We start from the raw sequence: 21471 nt of genomic DNA on the forward strand, positions 1-21471 counted from the left end.
GTTAACCGTTTTATGGTTGTATTGATAGGACAGCTTCAGAGGTGACAGGAAACAGGGTGAGAGAGAGTGGGGGTGAGCCGATGCAGAGGGACCCTGGCCAGGACTCAAACCCGAGGCTGATGCAGGGAGGACAAAGCCTGTGTACATGGGATGCCCGCTCTACCAACTGAGCTAATGGGCACCCTACTTTTGTACATTTTGGCAGTAAATGTATTCAGTGCTGCCTCACCACTGATCTTCATCCTATCAGAGGTCACTGTTAGCACAGAATACATGATAAAAGCCTATTATGATCCCAGTATATTGGTGTAACCTTATTCTTAACCACAGCCAATTAGATCCCCTGAGCCCCATTTCAAAAAACAACCTGTCACAATGTATTGGGAAGCGCCAGGAGAAAAAAAAAGCTGGTGTTTAGTCTGGATATGTTTTAGCAAGCTCATTATTTAAACAGAGTTATGAGGTGAGGAGAAGGGAAGTATACTTGTGTGATCCAATAAAATGTCACACGAGAGACAATTATCATGTGTTCTCACTAAATTAGCAAGAATGCAAACCATACTAACAAATGAAATAACTGCTGGCATGTGTTTAGCAACACCTAGCGACAGATGACAACCTGCTGCAAACTTTGACAGCTCTGTATGTAACAGTTGCTTTTTTTCATACCACATTCAGTAACTAGCTCTCTCTGACTATCCTCATCACTTTATGTACAGTATCTAGGAAGACCTTGCTTAAATCCGCCACTCGCTTCCACAACTCAGCTGCTTTGCATTTTGCCCTTTCATCATTCAACGGCTGGGCCCATAACTCATCTTTTAGTGCTGCATCTTGTGGTGACCACCTTCCACTCAACAACACCATTAAACAGGCAGATTAATGCTGCTATTAAATCCACACATCAACTTTGGTGGCACTCATCAAAGACAGTATATATGACTAGCGGTATCAAGGATTTGATGAAGTCAGACTTTCAGAGGGCCAATAAATCAGTTATGAAGGTGCAATCTAACACTTCACAAGGTAGAGGCTGACACAGGGGGAAAGAGATACCAGACAAATAAGACTTTACAGAAAATGAATATGACGGGCATGTGTACAGCTGTGCAAACGCTGAACCTCTATAACAGTAGCAGGGACTTTGATCAGTGTGTGTTACTTGGTCTTATAATCATACATGATTATCTTCATTGTTGCAGGTAATTAGCAGGTCACATTAACCTGTTTGTGGGCCTTGGGGTAAAAATGTACTATTGTAACTATTATATAAATATACATTCAGTAAATACCCACCAAGCGAGCAAAATACACTTTGCTAACACAGGTCTTACAACTTGATTTGGACAAATGGCCTCTACATAATACATACATAATCAAATTATGCAACCTTTAAAGCTGGTGGGATTCATTATATTCAGAAGTTTTTGGGTTGTTTTTTTTTTTTTACAACCAATACTGCTGAAATCTGATTTTCCTCATTGATTGGTGGACCTGTTAGGTCCACTATACAACATTCCACCTCCGCTGGACGTCCTGAGCAGAAAGTAACATCACAGTCCCTCTCTGTGTCTAGTTACAAAGCTTCCCTGTTTTGGATAGCCCAAATGTCCCTTTGGAACCGTTGGACCCCCCCGTTTGTAAATAGACACAGCAATTAGGGTTGCCAAGTCTGCGTTTTTTTTTTTTCTGCAAAATTGGGCTACTTTCGAGTGTTGACGGTTCAGTAGTCCTAATTTTCGACGAGATGCTTTGCAACACCTGCTGCTGCTGCTGCTGCTGCTGCTGAAAACAGAGGAGGTAAAGAGATCCGGGCGTATTGGGTGGAGGGAGATAGGAGGTGTGGCCGACACACCAGTTTGATTTGGTCTAACATGCTGATACTGGACTGTGGCCACTAGTGGTGCTCAACTTGGTATTTGGGACTTTTGGCAACACTTATGACACTAAAAGTCCATGCTAGTTGTCCTTGGAGACTAAGACTTTAGTTTCTTTACTTTTATCGACATTGCCCGCTTCCTCACAGGTCACTTGGAACTTTAGAAAGTAGTTTGTTTGGATCACTCAGTTTATCAGGTCAATAAAATGTTTTTTTTTGTGTGTTGTTTTAATAAGTGAAGGCAAGTATTTAAGTAGGCCCCTTTGTCGGTGGGCCCATGACATCTCTCCCCTAATGGCCAGCCATGGCTGCACTACCTTCAGATGTTGTTTTGAGCACACATTTAATTCAAGCAACAGACAATAAGCAACAGGCTACTTTTCTTTGAGCACTAGGTGGCATTTAAGAACAGCTAAAAGAGAAAAGGCTTTGTACTCTGGGTAATAGGAACTTGCTCAATATATCAAATTGCAATCTGCCCATTTAATTGTCATATTTCATGTGTACACTGTTCAGGGGTAGCAGTAAAACAAGTCCAGGGGCTAACCAATATCATTATAATCCATTCTCTTGATTTCTTTCAATTTGCCAAGTAGCCTATTTGATAACTTGCTGTAGTGCTGGATGGAGAGACTGATTTTAAGACCTTAAGTCCTGGTGCTTACAGAGCAAAAACTAGCTTTAGCTAGATAGCTACAAGTCACATGTTCACAATTGCATTTGTTGTGTTTCTCAATTAGTTGCTGGCTTCTAGCTAGGAAAGACAGCCAACTCCTCTCAGGCGACAGTGTTTTGAAGGCTATGAAATAACCTTTTTCCCGTTTAGGTAATCTAATTGGACACAGATCAACCTTATCAGAAAATTCACTTAACAGAATTGACCTGGCAGCAGTCTCCTCACTTATCTCCTCCTGTTGTTAGGTGTGTATTTACCCATTATTTGTGTACTGCCAGTTCTCCTAATGCCAGAGGTGGTTGTTGTGACTCAGTAGCGTCAGATGAAACTAACCCTGAACTTGCTCATCTGTTAGTGAATTCACCTTCAAAAAGAGTCTTTTTAAAGACATGGCAGTCATGAGAGATGGGGGCCTGCTCTGTAGGAGGATAATAAATCAAGCCTTTCTAGTGGTGACCAAACACACTATAGACCTTATGCTAAGCTAGGTCACTGCTGGCCATGGCTGAAAGATTATCCTCATAAAACTTTGCAGCATTATCTATTTTCTCTCTCCACGGTGCAACTACAGTCCTCAAAAGCACATCTGAATCAAATAAACTCCTGCAGACACAGACTATTGTGGATTTAAGTGCAATTTCTGTGGAGGACCTTAATCTACGGCTACAGATTTGAATTTCTCTACGTGAGCTCAGAGCGATGGAAGTCATGGCAGAGAGACCGAGGATGACAGGACAGAGTTTAGATTACAGAGGAACGAGGAGGGGGGAGACAGAGGGGGGAGAAAGAGAGGGACGGGGACGTAGAGACAGAAAGAGTCTGGAGTTCATTCGAGGCAAGCTGTCGTCAGGCTCGGCGTCAGCCATCACATGGGCAGAATGCTAAACGCCGAGCTCTGAATCCTGACCTATTTTCATCAAACTGACACAGAAATCCACTGAGAGGACGTCTTACGCTGCTAACCTCTGTCTGCCTGCACGACTGCCCTCAGCAAGCCATTACACAGACACACCAACGCACACATGCGCGCACACACACACACAATTGTACGAAACCAGACATAATATAATACATATAATATAATACATATCTGCTTAGCCAATGATCATCAACTGATTAATAGTCTCGAAAATGACTCAATTGTAAATTATTGTCAATCAGTTCCATCTTCAAAGGCTTTTATTATAATTTGTCCAAATACGCCATTGGACTGATGAATATTCATTAAGTAAAAATACTCTTCCCTGACCCTACTTTGCTCTGACAATAGACAGGAGGCATGTTCCTTTTTCTGCTCTCAAGTTGACATCGTTAGCAGACACCGTCCCCTGCGTAGCAACTGCTCTAACAGAGGTTTTTTTTTTTTTTTTTGACAAAGACAATGAGCAAATGAATCTGGTTAAAACACACCAAATGATCCTGCTCTTAAGGCACTAATGGCTTTCATTTCAACTGGCTTTTATCAAGTATGATCAAAGTGCAATTATAGACATCTTTAATGAAAATGGATTCAATTGCCAGCAAATGAATGTGACTTGATTGATGCTGAGCATCACCTGTACATGACTGAACTATGCTGAGAACAATACGCATTAAGGGTGATTGATAGAATTGTAAATTGATGGAGTAGAGCTTTTTACTAATATGCCCTGTAACACTGCAACTATTGATTTTAACATTTGCGGCTTCTTTTCCTTTACTTTCTATTTTTATTCCACCACTGTCTAATACTTTTCCATCCATTTCATACCTCACATGTTGCTTTGTAGAGACTTTTTTGGCCTTCAGCCTCATGCAAGAGTGCTTTTGTATTCTTACCCTAAACCACTGACCTTTTCACAATGAGGTTTACTCATACAAATGTTCAAAGTCGGATTCACCAACGTCTCTTAACAGCACCAACTTGTCTTTTTGTTGTTGCTGTTGTTAATGTTGAATGCCAAATGTGCATTAGTGATATTTGACCATTAACATAACTGATACACCCAAATGTACAGCTACTCGTTCTGCTCCATTTGTGGGCAAGTTTAAACTTGTGTTTACATTTTTAACTAATATTAAAATTGTGAAAAAACAGTGACCTACTTAGTCCACTTTTTGATTGAAATGGCTCATTTCACTTTACTTTATGAGAGCTGGATGAGAAGGTTGATGGGTCTGTCATGTGTGTACAATAATTAGTAATAATTATTTGATATTCCTGAACATAAACTTGCATAAAAGACCATGATTTAGTTGTCTGAGTGTGAGATTTCTCCACTGAATGAACTGAATAAGTCATGCACAAATCCTCATATTAGTTTTATGTTAAATTGATTTACTTTCAGCCATGCTCGCAGAATGGCTCTTTGGATGGCAATGTATGTAGGGCCACCAGTTTGATCAAGCCGGAAGTACCTTAACAGTTATTTCATACTATGTTATTACCTTGCTACCATACATTTTGCACTGATAGTCATGATCCCATAGGATCCTCCTAAACTGAGCCTACTGACATTAATGGCCTTGAGTGAAATGTCTCAAAAACTAGTGGATTGATTGACATTATGTCCTCATCAGGATGAATTTGAGATTTTGACCATTTGGAAACCAATGAAAATTTGCCTCAGCGGTGCATTGTGAGTAGGGATAATCAGCAAATGTTAGCATGCTAACATGATGGGGCAGGAGGAGGAACATTATAGCCAGTGTTGGGAAAGTTCACTGTCTTCATGAACTACTTCAAAGTTCAGTTCACAAATTTTTAAATGAGCTAGTTCAGTTCATAGTTCATAATTTACTTGGTTTTGCCTCCATGCTTCGCAGAGCTTTTTGTAATCAGGTTTCTATTTAGAAAATTCTGAATATGAGAAAATTTCAAAAAGCAACAAGTTGTCTTCAAGCACTTTTATGTACCACCTCGAAAGGAATTATTTAGTTTGAATGGGTCTTGGATAATTAATGCCTATTGTACATTTCCCACAATAAAAGCCCTAGCCCTGCAATGTTGGTGCCTTCCTCAACTCACTGGGTTGCAGGGCCATTTACATTTTTCACCTCATTTATACTAAGTCAGAAATAAAAGTCACAAATTCCCAGCCACTTAATCCAGTCAGTGAGATGCAATCCTAACTGTATGGTTTTCTTTAGGAAATTTCTAAATCTAAAAAAAAAAAATAATAAAATTAAAAAAAAAATCTCTTTCTCTCAAAAAGGAAAAAAGCCCTTTTGCAGCTCTCCAGTGAAGAGGATGCCGACCTACTGTATCATGACTGGAACAATTTAAAGAGCAAGAAAACAACCAAGATAACTGTTTTGACTTGAAAATTGCAGGCTACGTGTTTCTAATTCCTCCTTAGGTGCTTTGTACTTTGTGCAATAGTGATTCATAGTAGCATCAAGACTCTCAGTCCAACATGAGCGAATGAAGAAGTAGCCCTGTCCTGAGGACATATGTAACCACCTACTCCCTGCAACAAACCACGTTCAGCTGAATAGAGACAAAACTAAAGTTAACACTGGCATCTTCAGACAACTTTTGGTGATGGAAGATCTAAAGTTTGATGCTGAATTGCCAATGTTATAGACTGGTAAACAGCTGGTAAACAGCTGTTAATGCTTATTCTAGCTTATAAAACCTCTTAAGACACTGATAGTTTTAGTATGCTTGCTAACTTACCTGTATGTTGGAATAAAAGAAATGCTTGTGGGACTGTGTATTTCCTTGTGGACAGCTCAACTTTCTGGTGATATGATATCAATTCAATGGGTGCCAATTTCTTTAGTAGTGTACCTTTAACTTGCAAGCACCAGGAAGGTTATTTAGTAGCAGGATGAAATCATTTGTTATTCACATCAATCACATTCAATCATATCTCAGTGTGAACAACTAGTCTTCAGGAAGGATCTTTAGACATTATTGAGTTAGAATAATGGTTTGTTCTTACTTAATTCTCCATCTCCCAAGGAAATTGTCCCATTCCCACTAAACATACGTATCTTAAATTTGTCCTGTGTTAATTTTGATTGTCTGGTACAATCACCTCTGGGAAATCACTGAGTAATAACTTCTCTGTGACATACCTGGCCACTGTATAAATTAAACGTAAGTGTGATGATACTAAGAAGCAGTTGTCTTGTTTGTACACGCCCTCCTCACTTCAACACAACAGAAAACTTGGGGTTGAAAAGCCGTGATCCAGGTCATAGCGCTGTGGTGAGAGGTTCACTCTCCAGCAGCATTAATCATGGAGCCGCTGTCCTCTGACTGATTACCTCCCATCCATCTTAGTTTGCCAAGCCCTCCAACAGGAGAAAGCCCTCATGAAGATCTGATTAAAAATGTAAGTGACTCATAATAGGAGCACATGCCTGGCCTTGGAGACGATACTCTGTGATCATCATAAGCTCAGAGTTGGATTTATCTACTCATCTCCAAATGTCCATTCACCTGCTCCACACATAGATTTGCTGTCAGCGAGGGGACCTGCTGCAAAGAAGTGATGTCTGGAAGAGAACGAATGGGTATCTGTGTGTGTGTGTGTGTGTGTGTGTGTGTGTGTGTGTGTGTGTGTGTGTGTGTGTGTGTGTGTGTGTGTGTGTGTGTGTGGTAGTCATTTGCAGCTGCAGACAGAAGGGGGAGTGAATTTGAGAGTGTCTGAGAGGCACATCCTGCCTGCAATTAAGGTGGAATCAGAGAGAGATCTGCGCTGCCTTGATAATGAGCCTCATCTGAATTATTAACTAGAGCTGTACCCCCCGGACCTGGACTCCCATCAGGCCTTGCTATACAACAACAAGAGCAGATGCACACATGAACACACACATGCAAAAAAATACACACACTGGAATCTTCAGAACCATACAAACCTCTATCAAACCCATTTTAGTGTGTGCAGGAACTCAAAAACTAATCCCATTTGCACTAAAAATCAGGGCAACACATTACTTGAAGTGTTGTTCATAAGGCATTATAAGGCATCAAAAGTCCATTATAAATAAACACACTCAGGGTGCATGATGATTTATTAAAATCAGTGCATTGTATAATGAGTACAATATGCAGAAAGTTAGGGGGTTGAATAGTTTATGAAGCAACTGTGTCATTAATCACATTAAAATTTAGGGTAATTTCAGATGCATGATTACAGTATAACATTTTTCTCTGATTCCAGTGGGATTATAATCAGTTTGGTGCTGCGGTGAAATCATAGGCTGGGATTGTTAGAAAGACTGTACTTCAAAGTCATCCTTACAATCTTCTTGCTCTTTAGACCACTGCACAAGAGTGGCGCTTCAGAAAGTGATGCTAGAGGGGTGCCTACAGCATCAAACATAGAAAAGTTGTGCCACTGACGAGACTGCTGTCTTAGATGGCTTAGGAGTGAGAATGAGCTGGCTTGAAAGGTAAGGAAATAACATCAAACCAGTGAAAACGTTAGTAAAGTTTGCTTTTAAAAATGTTCAGAAAAAATGTCGATATAGATGATCTGTTAGGGAGCTAAAAACAAAAAATACTGGCAACATTACTCAAGGACTTACAGGACTTACAACACTTATAAGTTTTTGTATCCTATAGAAATGCCTTAAAACCAAAAGACCAGTGCACCAAATACAACACAAAAGCGTGGTTTTCAAAATGGTTAGTCATGGTGTAAAAAGTGAATATATGTCATTTGAAAAAAATCTTAAACTAACAGAAAATGATTTGTACAAAATGAGCAAAGATGATCCCTGTTATGGTTGTTTAAGGCCTTGTCGGTGGTGTAACAATATTAGGTGCTAACCTGTTCCTGGGTCACAGTCTGACAGTGAGGAAGGAAGACTGTATGTTTTTTGATTAGTGCTCTGCTCATCGTCCAAGCCAGACACCAGAACATTTTGAAGCCCTGAGGTCTGCTAGACAACACGGAGAAAAATGTGTGCTGGGCCGACATTTTACGACACACCACCAGGCATGATTCCCAAGATCCGCCTGCCTGACTGACTGTTCTGTGTCTGGACTCGGTTTTCTCTCTGGAATTTCCGTCTGTAGAGTGTTTCTCAACATTTTATTTCAGCTGATTTATTCCAACTGATTGAAGTGTGAGGGCTGAGGGCGAGAATATTATGTTCTATTCCAACCACTATGACTCATTTAAGCAGTGAACACCCCGCCTCCACTGTCGGTGCATCCCTTGTTTACATCTCAGCCCTTCTCCAGATTGAAGTGATATCTGCCCGCATTCTATTCTAATGCCTTTTGTAGCTTGGCATCAACTGACAAGGCAACTGATCCTCTCGGATCAAAATCTGTCTATCTCCGCATGGCCTCCTTTCCATTCAAGCCCTCAACGACTCTGCCCAACTGTTTTCTCTCCATTCACAGCGCTGATCAGATGAGTTTTACCATAGTCTCAGATTCAACAACCAACCCCCTTCGCCTTCCAAATTCCTCTTCCCATTCCCCGCCCCCGGTTAACCCAGCGCCAAGCCCGCCAACTCGAGAGCTGCCTCTCCTTCTGCTGGGCCTTTGTGATAATAACAATAACTGTGTAGCAGTGCAGAGGGCTTTCTGTTGAGCCCGCGCCAGGCCGGCTGGCAGAGGGAACCCTCTAAGCCTGTTCTACCATCTCCAACCAATTCCCCTCTGTCTCGGCTGGCACTGGAGCATCACAGGCATTAAGGCTGCTATCAATGTGCTCAGCAGCAGGGGCCACCGCCACCACTCTTGCGCTCGCTCTATCTTTTCTCTTCCCGCCTCTCTCCCTCTCCCACTCAATTCTGAATCCAATTCAAAAAAGGTTTTATTGGCAGGACAAATAATACCTTGTTCTTCAAAATGTCTCCTTGCCTCCTCTTTTTTCTCTTTGTCTCTCTCCGTGCTGTACACCTTATTCTCTGTCTCGCTCTCTCTTGCAAGTAGAATCTCAGCAGAATAAGTTGATGGCCATCAGCGTGGGCGGCAACTCTTTACATGAAGTGCATTGTGATGCATTACAAGTAGATTAGAAGCATATTAGAGGTAAAGATCCACTTTTTGCTCTAAGTAATGAGGGAGAGAACAGAAGGTAAGCCATACTAAAGTCAGTCTATTTTAAGGGCTGACATATATTTAGAAACTTCAAACCTATATTGGTTATGTTACTGAGGGTTAACTGCTGAGCTTTATGGCCTTATGTCTCACATTTCCCCAGACACATTAAACATTCACAAATAAAAAAGAAGGAAAGTTGGACTTTTGGAAAGAAAAATCTTTAGCTATTATTGCATACATCATCCATTTCCAACCAATCTCTGGCCGCATTGAGAAGAACACAAACAAAAACGCACTTGCCAATTTCACAGAAATCTCTCACATGAAAGTACCAAAACTCTTATAAATCTTTAACTCTGGCAGATTATTTTGGGCACATGAGGGGCCCTAGTATATCAGTATTTATCACCAATTATTTCTCATCTACCAATCTTTAACAGGTGTCTGTTCTCTATATGTTCTTTCTTTGATAGCTGAGAGACTTGCTAAATGAAATGCCAGGCGAAGGTTGTTGTACCTCAACCCATACATGTAAGTGTTGACAGTGCATGGAGCTTTTCATATATTCCATATTTACATTACTTACATTTAGTCTCCAGCACACCTGAAGTTCTGCACAGATCTCAAACATTGATCCTAACCTGACCCATGCCAAAAGCTGTATTTCTTTCTTTTTTTCATACATTACTGAAAGTGAAAATAAATCCTGGGTCCATGCCTTTGTCTGGATGTGTTACAAATATCAGTGGGGTCTATTTTGGGTGAGACCCATGCCCCATCCAAGTTTCATGGAAATGCGTTCTGCAGTTTTTGTGTAATCCTGCTGACAAACCAACCAACCAACAAACTGACAGGAAAGAAAACCTCCTTGGCAGATGTAATAAACCCAAATGCCTCACACTTTGCCAGCACCCCGAGAGTTTGGGTCAGGTATCAAAAATTTACAATGTACATCAGAGCTTATGTGTCATTCTGATCCAGCCATCAGGAACAAATGTTGGCAGCTAACATTTAAGCAAACCATTGATATATTCACAATTCAGGCTACGCACCCTTATTTTAACAAAACGTGTCATTTCATGCTCACATCATGTTTTTATGGCGTAACTATCATGTATGGAAGCTTAGGGGGTGGTTATGAATTTACACGTGAGGAGGCTGTGAAGCCAATGACTACAGTTCAAGACTGTGTTTCGACATCTGTAAGTGCGACAAACCTGGTATTTCAAGCCTAAGCATGATCTTTTTCTAACCCTAACCAAGTGTTTTTTGTGCTAAACCTAACCATGAGCACAGTGTTGTCACAAGATAAAATTGAAAATTTTACTTCAAGAAAAAATGACAAGTTGCAACAGGAAGAAATGTAAAGTTTCATTATATATCCGTGGCAGATATTAACAATGCCAAAATCTAATCTGATAACTGTCTTGTTCAAAGGCTTGTTGCATTGAATGTTGCATTCATGAGCAGTTACATAGCCTGGAGAAAAATCACTTGCACATTGCACATCACATTGCAGCCATCTCTGAAATGTAAAAGTGACCAAATTCCTTTTAGCTAAAGAGTAACTAAAAACTAAATCCCCTTTTTGAGTTAGTTATCATATAGTCACTTTATTACACATTGAATTTGTGAATGGGGTCTGCTCAAGTAAGAAGAGGGTGTGAAGGTGGACATAGAAATTAATGCTTTTCTAAATTATAATTGATCTTTGTGCATACTGCAGCTTGTGTGTTCATTATATCATTGATTCCAACAGTCATACACCCACAACTTGCCTTTAACATGCTGCTCTGTGAAGCCTTCAGGTAGAGTCAGTGAGCTCCTACCTGCCTGTACTGCGTTACATCTGTGTACAGTACAGCCTGCAGACAGGCCACAGCTCAACACATCCATTCCCACGCAGGACCACTTGTGAAATGAACACCACATCATGTGTGTGTGTGTGTGCGCACACACGTGTGTGTGTGTGTGTGTGTGTGTGTGTGTGTGTGTGTGTGTGTGTGTGTGTGTGTGTGCGTGTGTGTGTGTGTGCGTGTGTGTGTGTATGAGTGCAGACCCCCGCATCACAACCACCACCGCCACCACTGTGACCACCTACAGAACTGAACTCACTTCTATGACCAAACACAGCCTCCCACCTCATATGCAATAACAAACACTTGACCGCAATTACTGAACCACAGTTGGAGAAATCCATACATAGTCTTCATGGTAACCTGCCAGATGCTTAAGCAACGCTATGTGTGTGCGTGTGTGTGCCCAGCCACAATGAAAGAAATCTATACACTACCAGTGGACACAAGAAGTGTGAGAATGTGTGAAAGAAATCCAATTCACCGCTGTAGCGTTAGCGCTTGACACTTAACAAGTGAGTGACACCTCAACAGTGTGTGTACAGTGTGTGTGTGTGTGTGTGTGTGTGTGTGTGTGTGTGTGTGTGTGTGTGTGTGTGTGTGTGTGTGTGCGTGTGTGTGTGTGTGTGTGGTATTAAGAAGCAGGAGAAGCTGCCGGCCCAGATGAAGACAAAGAGCCCAGCGGCTGAATTGAGCAGCAGCTCTCAGACAGGATTACACAACAGCTCTTAAAGACTGCTTTTAATAGCAATACTCTGACTGGATCTTATTTCCCTCCCACTCACCCCATCCAACCATCCATCCATATACATCTCTACCCACCCACCACCCCTCCTCAAGTCAATCTAAGCAGAAACATATAGGAGTGTGTGAGAGTGTATACATAATGTACTTAAGTGTGTGTGTGTGTGTGTGTGTGTGTGTGTGTGTGTGTGTGTGTGTGTGTGTGTGTGTGTGTGTGTGTGTGTGTGTGTGTGCTTGCACGCGATTCTGTGTTTCAAATCTCATTAAAGTCGTGGCCAACTGTTACAGTCCAACATGTGTGTGAATGTGTGTCTCTCCCTCATTGTGTGTTAGATTAAAACAAGTTGTTTTTTCGTCTCAACTTGGAGCTGCTCTCCACCAATCAGCTCCCTTGCCAGACTAACCAATCAAAATCTCTGCGCGAAGCTGGAACAGGAGTGGATATCAAGCTGGGCATCCCTGGGCTGCACAAACAAGGCCTGGGAATTAAGCCCTGCTTTAAATCCAATTTTTAAAAAAAACCCTGTACTGTTAAGATTGGAGAGCATTTGTTGTCACAGCGTTCTAAACCGTCATTTTATTGAGATTAATCTGCGTCTTAATACTGCTCAATTGGACTGTGGTATGGAGCTAAATGAGATGTCTTTGCAGTGAAAAAACATTGTATGTGAGGGGCAAAAAAAGAAGGAAGACAATGGCAGTTGTCAAAAAGCACTATAAGGATATGATAACATAACAGGAGAGGCAGTCAGAAGATTTTGGATCAACTCAATGTCACACTCACAGACAGTGTGAAAGGCCTGTTAATCCCCCTGCAACCCATGTTTCCCCTTTATCTATGTTCACTTTATGACCAGGCAAAGAAAGCAAATCACAAAAGTTCAAAAGCATAAAAAAATAATAAGGGGCAGTTACCATACCTTCAACACTCCCACATTTTGTGGGAGTCTCCCTTTTCTTTAACCCTTTATCCCGTACAAGTGACTGGAAGTCAGAAAATCTTGGCCTCTGCTGTTCAGTTTTCTTTTTTTAATTTGTCTGTTGTGACTTAACCAACTGTGTGGGAGTTAAATCCTATATCACTGGAGGGGCCCTTTAAACATGTTTCCAGGCCGCCTTTAAGGCTGTCCTGTTTAATGCACCTGTTTTTCAGGCTCCTGAATAGAACAATGGAAGTGAATCAGTTGCTGTCAAATTAAAGAAAATGGGAGTATCTGAGGCTACTCCCCTGTTCTGTCAAATTTAATAGTGTGTATCCGTCATTTAAGAAATTCCCATTAACCGCAGTGCTGTCTCTTGTAGCGCTTTGACGAAACTCCCACTACAGAAAAAAAGACCAAAACCACCGAAACACAGGAGGAGACACAGCAAATCAGAGTTTTACTGATTAGTAATTTTCTTCTTCTTCTTCTTTCCCTAAAAGTCTGATTCAAATATGAATTACTTGTGTTTACGCTTGTTACATATTTTGTATGATGTAGGTACACAGAGTACATTTATTTAGAATTTACTGCACTGTCACTTTAAGTATATATATATATATATATATATATATATATATATATATATATATATATATATATATATATATATATATATATATATATATATATATATATATATATATATATAGAATAGCTGAAATGTAATGTTGAAACTGGCCTGTAGAAGCAAAACTTTGTCAAACACAAGGGGTAGTATGAGGGGAAGCTCCAGTACAAGCATGGAAACAAAAGACCATTAATCCTCAAACAGAACGGGTGGTAAATTTAAGTAGATTACAGCAAGCAATCTATTAGATTAACCTCATATTAATTTGAATTTAAAGGATAATCTTTAGTTACATCTGTTTGCTGTGACACCCCATGTCATCATCTCTTGTTATTGTCCTTTTAAACCCCTCGCCTTGTGCCATGCTTTCGCACAGCCTGTGCGTAAATTAACGTGCGCGCACTGGATAGCAGGGGGGCGGGGTGGCTCCAAATGGTTTAACCCGAGCACCCAACCGGCGGCACGGGTGACGCTCCAAATCGGACCGGGGGCACACTTTGTCCCCCGTGTGACCCGATAGCGCAGGGTAGTACTGGCTCGGAAGCAGACACTTTACCGATGCGTCACAGCGCGTAATAGTTGCCTACCCAAAGGGAACCGTGGAGAGGGCGATTTCGGCTCCTTGTGACTACTCCTATATGCACACGCTGCAATTCCTAAATATGATGAACTCAGTGAACCCTTACTCAACCATGCTCACCGCCCCTTTCCACGCACTGTAGTGTGGAGTGACACGGGGACACGCCACTGACATAAATTGCCGGGACCAGGGCTCAATTATGTGGCTTTCAAATATGCAGAAAAGGAGTTCTGCTGCAGACTCAGACTAAGACTAAATATAGTGCCGCTTCTCTCCTAAACCTTCACAATGTGGTGTCAGAAAATTCTTTCATGTGGCCTACCTTCCATCCGGCTGAACTGTTGCTGTCGCCCTTATCCTTGAAATAAGGAACAAAGCGAACCATCCAGTCATAGATTTGGGACAGGGTGAGCCTCTTCTCCGGGGCGCTCTCGATGGCACGGGTAATGAGGTCTGCATAAGACATGTTTCCCCACGCGTTCCGCCTAGAGGACTTGGCTTTGCGCAGCTGGCCGGCCACGTCGAGCGCAGCCCCGGACATGCATGCAGGAGCGGCCACGACCGGGGCTGGGGCGCCGGCTGGATGCTTGATCTCCGCCGGTGCGCCGCCTTTTCTCTCGGCCCGGCACGCGGGCACGTTGTACTGCTCCACTTTGACTGATGCCAGGGCTAGACCTCGGCTCGCCTCTTCTCCCCCGGGGAAATCCTCCGGACACGGCAGCGGCCAGGTGCACGACCGCGACCGACTGTGAGGCTCAAATTCCGAATCGATATCAACCTGATGCGCATCCACGCCGCTGTTCTTCATCATCATCAGCATGATGATCTCCCGCTGAACAGATGTCAAAATCGGGCAAGGTCACTACAGCAAAAAGCCTGTCAATTTTGACGTCTGCCAGTGAGTTCAGATGTCCAAAGTGGTCCCTTATACAAAGAAATGAGAATAAATGAGTATTGTTTCACACACAGAGATGATGAACCAGTATGAAAAAGCCGGCAGCGGTGTGGGATATTATCATTCTCCTCAGTGCAACAATGTGGCATCAGGACAGATGAAGGTGTATCCGAGGCATCAACAACAGTATCAGTCTCTCTTCCATGTTAATTGCACAACACCGGCTGTGTGGCTGCATGCAGGACCAAGTGACGGTCAAACATCCATTATGAAAGGCAGACACACTTGGAGAATGTCTGTGTTGTGTGTATGTGTGTGCGCGCGCTGGCTCCGGCTCTAGCAACAGTTGATCCTTCTGACAGATGAGGTCCAGCGCAGATTTCAAGAAACGCTCGTCAAACTCCGCAAATTAATAGACTTTATAATTTTCTCCAGGCTATGATTCCAGCTTTCCTGGCGTCTCTCTGCAGATTGCTTGTTGACCGGCTTCAGCTGAAACTCACTGCGAGCGCAATTACTCCCTTAGAAATAGAAACAGGCTCTCATGAATGATTTATATGAAGTCGTGAATTTCCAGACGAGAGAAAAAAAAGAAAGGAGCCCTCATGGATTTGATTTGGAGCATCCTCTGTGTCTCCTCTGCGCGCCGCCAGACGCCTCACTTGCTGTAGTAGATATTTCTACCTTTGTCTTTAGCTTTCCGCTCACATGTCACATGGGTGCCGTCTCTCTGCCTACTGCTCTGCCTTTATACTACAAGCCCGTGTGTCTCTGAAGGCTCCAAGCCACTTAACTGTAGCTTGGAATAAAGTGGAATAAGTGCTGCTTCCATATAATTGGACGCCGCCTGGATCAAGTCACTCCCTCCAGAACAGGTTTCCAGAGGAGGAGGAGTGTGTGTGTGTGTGTGTGTGTGTGTGTGTGTGTGTGTGTGTGTGTGTGTGTGTGTGTGTGTGTGTGTGTGTGTGTGTGTGTGAGAGAGAGAGAGAGAGAGAGATATGGGGGGGGGGGGCTGATATTCCCAACAATACAATTTCTGAAAGCAGTCTTTTATAGTCACCATATACAAACAAATGTAATAACATACTCGTCGTTCATCCATTTTTTTGTTTGAATTCAATTACGGATTATTAAAGATAAACGTTAACATTATGTTCTTTCTATTTTTGACAACCTAATTAACAAAGGACTGTTGATCAAATCAATGAATGCAGGTCCCTTAACAATGAAACTGGTCACTAAGTACAACACCTTGTACAGCAGAAGAAGTGAGGGAAAATGCTGGTAAAAATTCAACATATCCAGTCAAAGGTTGGAGCTTTATGAATTAACAAAATTGTGTGCATCTTTATTGGGACGAAAATAAATAAACGCTCAACCTGTAAAACTTAGTTTCACTGGCATTTGTTTATGTTTTTTTTTTAGGTCCAGTGCAAATGTTTTTACAGCTCTTGAAGTTCTTGCATTTTAAAATATTTGCGCTTGGCAGATTTTGAATGCTGAAGGTTAAAGATGGGATATATGGCAAGTAAAATGTGTTCAAAGTGTATTTAAAGATGTGTGACAAACAATTGGTTAAGATTATGGACAGACTGAGGTTGAAGTAAGGAACACTGTATCCTCACAGCATTCGACGTGTCAGCAAGAAAGCCATCTTGATTTTTTTTTTGTTTCCTATTGGAATGGCCCAACCAGCTACGTCATTGTTTCTACTTTTTTTTTTTTCAGTTGCTAACATTGAAAGTGAAACACAAATGAGCAAGAGCTGACTCGTGTAGTTGAAATCAAGAGTTATCTATACAATACAGTCTCCTTTTACTGTTAAAACATGATTAAGGTGCCAGCTGGAGGGGGGTCACCAGGGAGCTGAGAGTTTCTGTAAGAACAAAGACATTCTCCTGCTATTGGCTATTGGCTATTGTCAAGAAAACTCTAAATATAGCATTTCAAACACTAAACAAACTTTGGAAGAAAGGCTTAGCAAACTCACCCACCTTGTACGCTTGCGGTTAAGTATTCAATTAACCTGATGTGAAATATGGTTTGTTACATAGAACCATCTGAAACAGAACTATGAGAAACTGTTTGGAAAAGGGCAGGCACTTAGAAAAATGTTTAGCAGGTGATTGGATAAAACACCTTTCTATCACTATTTATCACAGGCTAACTTCAACTAATCAAACCAACAGTAGGAAAGCACTCCCACCAGCAAAGCCAGTTGGTAAATCAAAGTCTGTCAAGAGCAGAGCGAAAACATATTTTCCGTCTTTTTCTTGCTGGTCACCACACCTAAACCATGGCCGTCGCTACTCAAAGTAACGCTGCTTAGTTCAACACCACAAGTGCATAGCTTGAAGCATGGCTTGATAATTTTTATGAGATAGCATGATCAAAGTAAAGGAGTTCTGACACAGGACCTCAATGTGCACTGTTTCCTCCGGTCAAAACGCACTTTTCTGAAATGGTTCCCGCAGTGGAAAAGAGCTTAATCTAGCAACAGTCCTGCTTTCTCCCTCTTAATCGTTATTTCTTTTTTTACTGATGAAAGCACCCTGCTATCAACAAACTCAACCATGCATTAATGACTAATTAACAGAAGTTGTGATTCTTCCTATTTTTGGGATCAAAGAATCAAACTACCAACCCTCCCTGTCGTTGCCATACGCCATTGCTCTTTGTGGGTCTGAGTCCATGAAGCGCCCTCCATCAATAGCTTTTCTGTGTGTTGTAAGCTCCTCTGGAAACCCCAACACTGACAGAGGCTGTCACTCTCTGACAACCAGTTGTCAGTGACAACCATAACCTCAAATGCACCTAAATGGAATGCTTTCATGAGGACTAAATGGGCCTATCAACATGAAGAGAGTGAGCGATCTGTGCTGGTGTGTGTGTGTGTGTGTGAGAGAGAGAGAGAGAGAGAGAGAGGGCAAAAAGAAGAAGTGGAGAGAGATGCTGTAAATGGGAACAAACAGAGGGAAAATTTAAAACACATGGCTTTGCGGTTTCCAGAGGAGATGTGCCGCAGAGAAGTTGTAACAGGAATGTGGTGTGACTTCTATCATATGGAATGAAAACACTGAAGCAGTGCCAGCAGGGTGGATATAGGGTGTTCAGCTGTGGCTTGGAGCAAAGTCCTCGTCATCACAGCTAGGTGATGTACCGCCACAGCGTAAACATGAGAAACATGAGTCACACGGCTGGACACGAATTGAATTACATGGTTTCACACAGGGGGGAGTGGATTTGTCAAAGATATTGTGGCTGTTTGTGCAAAATATGAAGTGAAGACAAGAAGAGAGTGAACGCTCAACTCTTCCGAGAAACATATTTTTACATCACTGTTTCATTTCCAGAAATGATTTGTCAGATTGACTGATGCTGCCAAATGGATTTGTGTGAGATTCATGTTTGTCCATTGTCCCTCTATTTTCTCAGCATCAAATATTGATGATATGCATATTGACCATCACTGCCACCTCCCTCAAGCTGTCTCTTTGAGTTTATCTCCTAGCCCACTGATGCTCAAATAAAGGGATGTAGTGAAAGACATACACACCAGAAAAATCTGTTTACAGATGTGTTAGGTTAGCATACATTTAAAGGAGCAGTCCAATATTCGTGGACATATGCTTGGCACTAAACCTACAATCAGATGAGAGGAGTTATATCAACTTCTTCTTTGGGCATCTACCACAGACATATCGTACTTCAGAGGCATGTTAGTCAAACTGAACACAATGTACAACACACAACAGCCCCTCCTCAACAGAAAAACAACCATATAAATTGAATATTCAAGCCTCTTATTTCAACTAATACTGAAGTTTCTTGTTCAGCGGTGACCTCAAGAGGCTGGTGTAATTATTACAGAAGCAATGGAGGAAGTCAGGAAAAGTAGCACAAAGAGGAACAAAGTCAACACTGGGAGAAATTCGAGGATGGATGGTCAGGTAACATGAGCACAGGACTGTTACTCAGGAGATGGTTGTTCAAGGCCAGTGTGAAAGCAAAAGTAAATGGTGAGTTATTTTAACTTACTTACATAATGAGGTTACGTAACGTCGCTGCACTTATGTATGTAATGTAGTTACATTTATACTGAAGTTACATAAGTAGCGTAGTTGTTGTTATGATTTCAAGAACCTAAACAAGTAGTTTCCTTGGGTAAATCTAGCCATACTGAGAGGATACGATGGTATGCCTGTCGATGATCCATTGCAGCATTGTTTTGCAAAGCGTGTTATACTGTTTGTCATTTTCAGAGGGTCACTGTTGGAAACTAAGAGGTAAGTGCTAAGCATTTAAAAGTAAAATAGAATGCCTTTCAGACAACAACCCTCATTCCAATAAATAAAAACAGGATGAAACCTGTTCCAAACAGGTGTTTTCGGGTCATTCCACAACTTTCCTAGTGTGTTGTTGTCCCTGTACCAACTTGTTTGAAATGTGTTACTTACATCAAATCCACAATAAGCAGATAAATACAAAAATCCACTGGGTTGATGAGGTGAAACTTTAATTAATTGTCTTTGTACCATTTCCAATTAAGTTTGTGTCCAAAAGGATCCGATCACATTCTGTTTTTGTTGTTGTTGTTTTTGTTTTTGTTTTCTTCATTTTTTGGAATCTGGCTTGAGAGCTCTCAACCAGGAAAATGACAACCATGGCTGTTTCTTCGAACCTATGTTTATGTTTGCCCTGTCAAGCAAATTGTCACAGTCGCACAAATAATGACTGAATGTAACATAGCATGACAATGTCACAATGCCATAAAACCTCTCATGGTGGCATTTGTGGTGAATAGTTGGCAAACAAAGAATCCCAACTTTGACAACGCTTGGCTTCTTTTGAGGATGATCACAATCTTTCCTGACCCATAAAGAAGTTTTAGTTCCCTAAACTTTGAGTTCAAAACCAGACCCGAGAAGTCTGTGATTTAAGTACTTAAGCTGACAGTGTCATTAATTTGGTTGCCTGTTGCTACAGGGAGAAGGTCCGAGAGTAAGGAAGTAAGTTGATGAATAAGACTAATCATAAAGTGACATTACCTCATACATTTCTGCCTGAGTCACATCTAATCACCAATGGTGGCTATTCGACAATAAAGAAAACAACTCCCATGATCCCAGCTTACACACCATCGTCAAATTTAGTTTTCATTGTTACAACAGAGAATTAGAGTGACAAACTGTGTGTTTAAATCTGCCGTAATATTTCCATATAAACAGAGGATGAAATGACTATGTGTTACTTGAAAGGAGCTACTCATAGTGACAAACCCACAGAATATTACCACCCAAATTTGCATTTCCCCTCAGCTCTTCAAAGGATTTTTGCCGACTTTTAGCCTATTGTTTTGGTTTCATGGTCTGTAATTTCATTGCGTTGGCATCAAGCTTTCCACTTGCACGCAGCTGTTTTCCTCAGAAAAGCTTTAAAAAAAAAACCCTCATCAAATAACCTGACCACCACTAAACAGTAAGCAGACAAAGTCAAGACAATCAGGTGGTCGAAAACAGTACGTTAAAAACATTCACCCAAACAATTTTATAAGGTGATAATATGTCATTGTTATGTTTAAAGTCAACCTGAACTGTAACCTTGTTTCCCTGTCCCCAAGTGGCTGAAAAAATCAATCAATGCATCTTTAACCATGAAGGTGACAGATTATGTAGCAAACATTTCTGTGGGTTGTTTTGCAACTGACATGACCTACTTTGTCACTTACGTATGGAGACTTGTTGTGAAATACAGAAACCACAAAGTCTTGTTTTTACATTTCTGTTTGTACATTGCATGAGAAGGAAAGATGTGGAGTTGTTGAAGGCATATTTTTACACTTTTATCCTTGAAGTTTAAGTATTGTTTTAGTGTAAAACATGGACTAAAATCATCCCAGAGCCTGTGTGCACTGGATGCACAGATTTCATTCTGACTGATTTCAAAGAAGACAAAGAAGTGTAAATTCTAAAATGTCTAACTATACCTATGAATACATGGAAATCGTGTGGTAAGTGGTGTACAGTTTACAGTATATGGAAATGGGTTCATAAAAAGGTTACATTCACTCCTCTTTGTAATTGATTTTTTTTTTCTTCACATTAGCCTGACCAACAGCAGGGTTTACTCTCCTTTTTAACACTACACCACTAACTACTCCGAAGTCCCGCACACCTTTGAGTGAACACTAATTGCCTCTTCTCCACAGGTCTCCCTCCTTCATTTTCATGCCTTATCCAGTGAGCCAGTCAGTCAACCTGCAGGATTATTGATGTGTTCACTGGTGGAGAGGGTGC

At 41.3% G+C, this 21471-nt stretch overlaps 1 protein-coding gene across 1 annotated transcript in view; it reads right to left on the bottom strand.

Moving 5' to 3' along the window:
* foxo6b (forkhead box O6 b) overlaps window positions 1-15985 on the bottom strand; it is a 42038-nt gene extending 26053 nt beyond the window's left edge. The window contains exon 1 of the mRNA XM_037090839.1: window positions 14603-15985. Coding sequence (XP_036946734.1) covers window positions 14603-15100 — 498 coding nt within the window. The 5' untranslated portion in view covers window positions 15101-15985. The remainder of the gene's footprint in view (window positions 1-14602) is intronic.
* Window positions 15986-21471: the final 5486 nt, after the last annotated feature.

Source organism: Acanthopagrus latus, chromosome 3 (genome assembly GCF_904848185.1).
Source record: "Acanthopagrus latus isolate v.2019 chromosome 3, fAcaLat1.1, whole genome shotgun sequence".
NCBI classification, from domain to species: domain Eukaryota; kingdom Metazoa; phylum Chordata; class Actinopteri; order Spariformes; family Sparidae; genus Acanthopagrus; species Acanthopagrus latus.